Raw genomic sequence first — 8497 nt, 5'->3', positions numbered from 1 at the left:
TCCCGCGTGATCGACATACACTTTTTCTTCTCACTCAAATCGTTCAGACCATTTATCAACTCCGTTTAACATACTCCATACACGTGTGGAGAATCCCAATACATCTCTCCTTCTCCATACGGGTTGGCACCTTTCCCGAGCTTGGAATTAGCGTGAATTTTAGATTAGAGGCAATATCGCATACTGAGGGGAAGGGGGCTGCGCATCTGCTACCGCAAATCACCGATTAAGCATCCTAACGCCTCCGTTTTTTTTTTTTTTTTTTTTTTTTTAGACCCCCGGGCTCTGTGCGTGGGAATTTAATCTCCTATTCAACCTCGGAAAGGAGCAACCGGAGATAATATGCACGGTGCTATGTGGCTGACCAGGGGTAGCAATTCGGGCACAGGCCAAGGGCCACCGTCGCGAAACAAATGCGGAGAAGACAAGAATTTCAACCAGGGGATCTCATTATGGCTCTGATGATTACTTCGTGCTCGGGCTCTTTCTTTTCTCGCACATTACCCGCTCGGTGCTTTGGTCGTGTCCAAATCCCGGATCCACATGCTTATGGTCTGATGTTTGACGGGTGGATGCAAAGAGTCCCAGAGAGGTATTCGAAACTGCTCATTCGTGCGGAGGATAGTTCATGCAGTGTGGCCAATAGTACTAGTATCTCCACTGCCAAGATAACGTCCCAAAAGGTCCCGTGCTTGCACCAGCATTGCCTTGGTGGAAGTACTAAGTTTTAGTATGCATCCGGGGAAACATTAGGTGGAGCGGATTGGCCATTGGCATTACACATGATGTCGTACTGTGGTATCTGTGAGCCTCTTAGCCTATCTTGTTCGGACCACGATGTTGTTGTCTCATTTACAGTGCCTGTTAGGGTTCATCTCTGCTTCACATGTTGGGATTTAAACTTTCATGACTTGGTGGATGCAGGGGTATAAAATTCTATTTTTCTGATCTCTTTGGTCTCTTTGATCTCATGGATCTTATCTCATAAACGTCTAGCCAGGATAAATATAGGTCAACTCAATAATCTTGGTCGTCAGAAGCATCCATATCATCTTCGTCGTCGATACCCTCAAAGATCATGAACTTCTCGTTTTTGGCATCTGTTTCATCCGGAACAACATTTCCGTCTTGAACCTCGCAATCCTTCATCACCGTTTCCCGGCCAATCTTGCTGCGGCGTCCAACAATCGTACCTGTTAATTGGCAGCGCTCACCAACAACAGCACCGTCCATGATCAGACAACGAGTCAAGCGAGCACCGCTGGCGATATGGCAGTTAGCACCGATGATGGTCTCCTTGATCACACACTTCTCCTCAACCGTCGAGTTATTGTCCACTAGACAGTCGTTCCTCGTGACCGTGCAACGCTGCGCGATGCTAGCGGTGTGTGCCACTTTGGAGGGGTGTGCAAATGCCGACGAAGCAACTCGGCCAACCTCTTCGACGGACTCCAGCTTAGCAAGACGGAGAGAGGTAGAGAGAAGCATGGCGGATGAATCAACCCGTCGAACAAAAGGAGTTGTGCCCTTCTGGACGTACGCGAGCATCGGCGGTAGATTGGGCTTGGAACTTTTAACAGTTTGCGCGGTGGGAGCCTTGACACGAGAGGCGAATCGGGGGTCTGATGCGACTGCGCTGGACTTGTCTGGGGTGGCTTTGGTGGTGCTCATGCTCTGTAAATCAATTTCCTCCTCAAGCGCTTCGCCATCGAGGGATTCCCCGTCGTGACTTTCACTCTCACCTAGAGTGAGTCCGTGGCTCTGGCGACGGCTTTTCTGCTGGAAGATCTCGTTGATCTTCAGCTTCTCGCTGAGGCCTTGCTGCCACTCCGATTTGGCCCACCATCCAACCAAATCTTCACCAACTGACTGGAATTGCTCATTCAGACGAGCCATGTCCTTGACCCAGTACGGTAGGACGTAGATATGCGCATCACGGTATGTCGTCAGCAACTTCACCTGCGCATGCGTATCCACTAGAGAGTGGCGCACAAGGAAGCCCTTGTCGTTTTCCAATTTTTCCTTCAATGTGGCCATGGGCATAGAGAGGACTAGCTTGGAGAGCGAGGAACGAGGCGCGGCATGAGACACGGTTGGAGCCTCGTTCTGCTCAAGTGGTGCAACTGCCACAAAGTCTGTAGCTTCGCCCTTGACACTCTCTTCCCGACCCTGTGTCTGGTAGAACATACTGAGTCCATTCCGACGATTTTTCTCGCCGCCAGACACCATCCATGCTTCAAGCAGAGACTCTCCGGGGATTTCGCAAACTAGGTCGCAAGGCAGTAGAAGGAAGTCTGATTTGATACAAGTCTGAACCTCGGGCAAACGGAGGAGCTCTGCTGTGCCTGTCGTCATCTCGAGGTCTGCCGGTGCAATGACCGACGGCGAAGGGAGGGAGGTAAGATGTGGGTTCTGTCGTAGAGCGGCTTGTACGGGTGCGAGCGAAGAGGGAGGGGTGACCAAAGTGACATCTACCATAGTCAGTCTTCCATCCGTTGTTTCGCGATAGAGCACATGGCGTCATGGGATGCCCCGCATGCTATTTCGATGGCGGGAATGCGCTTACCAGTAATGCCCATCCTCTTTGACCAGTCTAGAGCGTACCATAGCATCGGTCGGTTGGCCACAGGGATAAGGCATTTTGGGTATTCCTCGGGGTTCGAAGTGAATGTGTTGAGTGATACACCAGGGCCACACTTGATCGTTTGTTAGCTTTTGTCTCAAGACATATACATGGAACTTAGTCGCTCACAAGAATTAGGGCTTGCAGGCCCGTTGGCGGCACAGATACTGAGTGAGGCATGTTTTGAATTGACAATGCGCTTGCGAGTTCTCACGCCTTGTCATATATTTCTCTCAAAACCGATAAGCCCTGGAGGAGTCAGAAAAACTGCTTACATAATCCTTGCGGAAGCCCTGGAGATAACACGTGATTATGACCCGCCTCCGGATTTAGGAAGGCGCAAACAGGACAAACATAAGTAAACATCCGCGGTAATCTCCAGCCACATGTTTCTAGGACCCGAGGACGTCTGCCTCCTTTCCCTATTCCCCTTTCCCCGCGCCCTTCTTTTGCCAATCGACGTCTGGAATGCGAGCTGCGAGTCATTGCGACCGCGATTAATAACTGTTAAATGTGCCACCTCTGATTGAACACCTGCGATCGCAATGTCCTTCCCTCAAGACCCTCGGCGCCGCCGGGGCGGAGCCGGCACTGGGTTCAGCTCAACTGGCGGACGAACTGCCATGGGATACTGGCTCCCCTTGGCCTTGACTGCTGGAATTGCAACTATTAGTATTGCAGCTTGGATTTGGAGTGAACGAAACGACGATGAAGACGAAGACGACCGCCCCCACGGAGATGGCCGCCCTTACCCGCCTCCTGTTGGACCTGGAAGTGACTACCCCCCACCACCTTCCTATGCTACCGGAGATTATGCCCGAAGCGCAGGAGCGGAACCTCTGCCTGGAGATGCTTCCTATGATCATAGTATGATGGCTCGCATGCAAGGTGCTTTGCGCCGCACGCCTAGCCCTCAACAGATCTTCGACGGTGCTAGCAAAAGAGTTGTGGCGGGCGTCACTGCCGCAGGAGCCTTTGTCGGTGGCGCTCTCACGTCAATTCGTGAGGATAACAAAGGTGAGGGCGACTTCGAGGACCACTCCAGATGGTCGGAGGAGGCTCAAACCAGAGCTCACGAGAGAAGCCAACAAACCGCCATTACTCCGACTATGAGTGGTGGACTGCCAAGCCGCCCAGCAAATACCGGCAGCAAGGACAAGAAGGTAGTCGCAATTGTTGTCTCCTCGGTTTCATCGGCTGATTCCGATGAATTCTCTTCTGAACATGCGGTAAGAAGTCCTCGCCCTTGACACCCATTTTAGGCTTTTCTGACGATCGCAGTCCATTCTGTCTCACCTCCCTGAACATGTCGACCTGGAAACCTCCAGAATCTTCGTGTTGATCTATGCCCCGGAATTGAAACATGCCATCAAATCTCCCACTACCCCTTCTATGGCTTCGTCGTATTCGAACATTGGCACCGAGGAAGGAGCCTCTGTTGCGGAACTGGCCTCTGGGGACTTGACTGCGGTCGAGCCCCGCCAGGAGGACGAATTGGGGGGCACATCTCGCCTCTTCAAGACGTTATACACACAGGCACAAGCACTTGTTGAAAAAGACAGCATGATCATGCCTTTCAGTACTCCAAGTGGCTATGTGCACCTTGCCCGCCATCTATTCCCAGAACTTGTTTATGTCCAAGAGTCTTTGACTGGCGACCAGGGCGAACCCGCTGTCCATATCTCTAATTGGGTCCGCCAGGTTATCGTCGTGGTCGGAGATGAGGGTGGCCGTGGCGGTCTCATCGACAGTGATGACGAGTCAGCACTTGGCGAAAAGGAAGAGAAGTGGTGGAAAAAGGAGGGCGTCACAGGACTCGGCAAGCGTATTGATGTGGTTGATGTTGTCCGAGTTGGAGATGACTGGCGACGACGAGTGCGTGGCCTGGACTAGATCATTCAGATCAAGTTGTTGCCCCATGATTTTGATGTTGATATTTGTCTGCTTGCATGTCTATACCTGTTTCTCTTTTCTTGTTAAAACCCCCTTATGACTGATTGACCCTATTCCCCTGTTTTTCCGAATGACTTGCTTTTATTTGATACAATTCACCATTGACAGAATAATGTATGCTTCTTTTGTCGCAAGGTTGCGTCTATTTACCACATGGATAACTCTCACAATTCGCTCACTTAGCTCTGACATCTATAGAGTGTTAGGCATAAGATAGTACATTTAGGCAGCAGCATATCGAATTATTCATGCGTTGATTCATCTACCTATGCATTTCAATCGGTCTCATTGTTGTCGTATCTCATTGTTGCGTCTATTGACACTAGTCTCAATTCGGAAAGGGTCATGTGACCGACTTCACATTGACCCACGGCTTGGCATCATCAGTTGACCTACCTCTGCAAGACCTCGTCCAGCGGCTTCTCCGATTCACCCCTTCCCAGCAGCCTTATTGGACGGGTGCTTTCATTCTTTCATTCTTTAATCCTATTCGGTCAATCTCCGCCGATTTTCCGCATTGAAGTCCAGCTGTGCTGGGGACCGGTGTCGCCCTACCTATCCCCACATGTCTCGCGCATCGGCCATCTCACTCATTTCCCGAGCACGGCTTTTATTCAACATCATCAAACCCGAATTCCGATAAGTCGCATTATTAACTTACTGGTCACGCCGAGGTTGCGCAACTGGCGCAGACATGATGGCGACCGCAATTTCCAAGCCGGCCTCCCATACCCAGAAGATGAAGCGGCCGCCCCCGCCTTTCGGCCAGGCCGCGGTCAACGGAGTCAAGGGCCAGCACCTATCGTCTTCGCCTACATCTGCCGCCAAACGTCCTCCGACGGGAGCCTCCGTGAACCCAACTTCCAATTTCACAAACGGTGTGGCCCATGGGGCGACTTCCACAACCAAAGGCCCCCTTAATCGGACCAGGAATCAGTCGCAAAGACCCATGGATCAGTCCTCGCGCTCTGGCCGGCCAGTGACGAGGACTGCTGTGACAGATCAGGCATACCGAGTTGGGAAAAAAGCGCCAGAACCATATGGTACGGAGTTCTGTGGCATTCGCAATGGCAATGCGCGATCACTGACTTTCTCCTCATAGTGAAAACTACATCCTATATCCTCAAGAAATATTCGAAATGCCCCCCATCCCTTATTGTGCATTTACATCCTACACATTTCCGATTTGAACAGCAAGATGGTAGTTTCCCCTACAACTCCGAAATGAAGGTCATCATCGAGCACCTTCGTGCCGGGACAGTTCCGCATGATCTGATCGACGAGCTACTACGAGGCGGTGTCCAGTTCTACGAAGGTAGGTATTGGCTTTGACATACAGTCGGATTACCCCCTGCTAACTTGATTAGGTTGCCTCATCGTCCGAGTCATTGATCACAAGTCTGCTTCGGCGCAAGCAAGGAAAGCATCCACTACCTCATCCAACGAGAACAACACACCATTCTCTCTACACAACTACAACGAACATATTACCCCGTCGGCGTTTGTTCCATACCCAAAGCAAAATCAGCTGACCTCGGCCACACAAGGCACCAAGGCCGATGGGACATCGGCTGCCAATCAACAGACAGATGACATGGCGACTGGCGATCAGACGGACGACAAAAGCAACAACACAAGTCAGAAAAATGCCCCCATGAAGCCTCGAGTATTCACCACAGTGCTCCATCCCACAGCCCGAACTTTGCAGGCAGAATTGACACTGCTGGTCACCACTCCCGACCCGAGAGCCAACAAAACACCAGCGCAACAAAACCCCTCCGGTCCTTCGGCTACCCCTGGAGGCAGCCAACCAGATCGCGGTCATGTCGCAAAGAGACAGAAAATGCTGGTTGAACCCGAGGATCTTTTGGAATGCGAGTCTAAGATGACACAGGCCTTGGCGCCTCCTCTCTTCCTGGATCCTGTGCATAGTATTGAAGCTGCCCAAGAGCTGTTGAAGCATCTGGAAAGCCCACTGCATCGTGACCCGCTGCCCTTGCCCAAGCGCCGGAAGAGAACCGTTGCCGAACTTGCCGCGGACGAAGCCTTGGCCGCCGAAGAGGAGAGATTCATGCTTATCATGGACGAACGACTGGAGCCCACGGCTTCTGGCCCCGGCGGCGCTGCAAAGGCTGCTGCCGTGGATGACGCGGGTGGTGTGGCACCATTCGAACCTCGATTCTCTCGTTTCAAGACACTTGAAACGATTCGCATGCAACACGAGGAGAAGGCTAAACGTGAACATGAAATGAAGCTGAAGCAGGAGTTGGCCAAGAGGCAGCAGCAGGAGCAGGAAAGAGAACGGCGCCGTGCGATTGAGCAGCGGCAAGCCGAGGAACACGCGAAAGAGGAATCGCGACGACAACAACTTGCCGCCCAGCAGGCGCAGGCTCAACTCGCTGCGCAACAGCAAAATCGTCACATTATGGCCCAGCCCAATAGTGTCAGCCAAGGCCAACAGTCTTCGCCTGTTGTACGTAACCAGACCCCACATGCCACCTCATCACCACTAGTTGGTAACATTATGCCGCAGGCGGTTCCGATGACCATGACCGCATCTGGGTCTGGCAGTCCACCACGGCCTCCATCTGCTTTACAGCATGCGCATCCGAATGTTATGAGCCACCCGATGGCACCTTCAAGAAGTCAGCAAGGACCAAGCCGACATGGTACTCCGCAGATGACCCAGGGTACACCGGCTATGTCGCATGCCACGCCAATCATGCGCAACGTTACGCCTACTCAGCGGATGGGTCATGGCAGTCCAACTCACTCGATGGGTCAGACTCCGGTGATGAATCAGGGCATGGGAGCCACGCCGCAGATGAACGGAGGCATGTCTTTCACGCCACAACAGCAGATGATGCTGCAACATCGACAGCAAGCGCTTCTTCAGGCGCAACAACAAGGGCATATTCCGCACAATCAGTTCACGCCACAGCAGCTAGCCCAACTGCAAGCCAATGCTCACGCGCAGCAAAATATCCAATCTCATCAGCAGCAAATGCTACAGCAGCAGCAACAGCAGCAGCAACAGCAACAGCAACAGCAACAGCAGCAAGCCCACCAGGGTGTTCCTAAAGTTCCTCAACAAGGCCAGCAAGCATACCAGGCTCAGCTCATGCGTGCTCAATATGCGCAGATGCAAATAGTCAAACAGCAACAGCAAGGCCAGCACCCACAAATGCAGGGCCAACAAGCCCAACCACACCAAGGAAACCAGCAGTTAACAAACCAACAGCAACAGCAAATGCTGATGGCAGCTGCGCAGGCGAATGGTGGCCAAATGGGTCAAAATGGACAGCCCATGAACCAAGCCCAGAGATACACCCAGCTTTACCAACAGCGCTTGCTTCGCATGCGACATGATATGTCGACACGGTACATGGCTCAGTATGGCCCGCCAAACCAGTATCCTTCCAATATTGCCCAACAGTATGGTCCTGGGCTGGAAAAGACCGCCAAAGCGTGGGTCTCCGAGGTCATGCGACGTGAGCGGGACGGCGGACAGCAACAGCGGGCTGCGTTGCAAGCGCAGCAAATGCAGGCGCAAGGCTCGATGCACAGTATGGGTGGCATGAACAACTGAGGCTAGTCTGTTTGCTGGCTGATATAAGGTGGCGACATACGAGATTGATGATAACCGTGAGGACAGAAGTTTTGCTCTACATTTACAATTTCACCAGTGTAATATCTGGCTCGAGGCCAATTTATGATGAGCATTTACCCAACGGCAGTGGGCCATTGGTTAGCAACCGCTCACTGTCTCTTCTTTTGGCCTTTCTTTCTTTCTGTTTTTCTGAAATCCCGGGGTTTTGTATAGGGACCAGGCATCGCGGAGATTGGAGAGGACGGCGTTATTGTTTTTTGTTTCTTTTTGTTTGTTTCTTATTCTGTTTTTCTTTTTTTCGTTCAACTGTA

At 52.0% G+C, this 8497-nt stretch overlaps 3 protein-coding genes across 3 annotated transcripts; 2 read left to right on the top strand and 1 right to left on the bottom strand.

Moving 5' to 3' along the window:
- Window positions 1–1017: 1017 nt before the first annotated feature.
- N7525_010166 (translation initiation factor eIF2B subunit gamma) lies at window positions 1018–2803 on the bottom strand (the record flags this gene model as incomplete). The annotated part of the gene is made up of 3 exons (XM_002556619.1): window positions 1018–2471; window positions 2567–2696; window positions 2753–2803. 3 exons carry the CDS (start codon window positions 2801–2803, stop codon window positions 1018–1020), a joined length of 1635 nt encoding a protein of 544 aa, XP_002556665.1.
- A 365-nt stretch (window positions 2804–3168) lies between these two features.
- N7525_010165 (uncharacterized protein) lies at window positions 3169–4516 on the top strand (the record flags this gene model as incomplete). Its single annotated transcript, XM_002556618.1, has 2 exons — window positions 3169–3852; window positions 3905–4516. 2 exons carry the CDS (start codon window positions 3169–3171, stop codon window positions 4514–4516), a joined length of 1296 nt encoding a protein of 431 aa, XP_002556664.1.
- Window positions 4517–5270: 754 nt separating this feature from the next.
- On the top strand, window positions 5271–8165 carry N7525_010164 (uncharacterized protein; the record flags this gene model as incomplete). Its single annotated transcript, XM_002556617.2, has 3 exons — window positions 5271–5619; window positions 5679–5891; window positions 5944–8165. The coding sequence occupies 3 exons, from the start codon at window positions 5271–5273 to the stop codon at window positions 8163–8165; spliced, it is 2784 nt and encodes a 927-aa protein (XP_002556663.2).
- Window positions 8166–8497: the final 332 nt, after the last annotated feature.

This window comes from Penicillium rubens (assembly GCF_028828025.1).
Source record: "Penicillium rubens strain IBT 27055 chromosome Unknown utg000004l_segment0_segment0, whole genome shotgun sequence".
In the NCBI taxonomy this organism is placed as follows: Eukaryota; Fungi; Ascomycota; class Eurotiomycetes; order Eurotiales; family Aspergillaceae; genus Penicillium; species Penicillium rubens.
The sequence above is the reverse complement of the archived record's forward strand: the minus strand, read 5'-3'. Positions and strand labels throughout refer to the sequence as shown.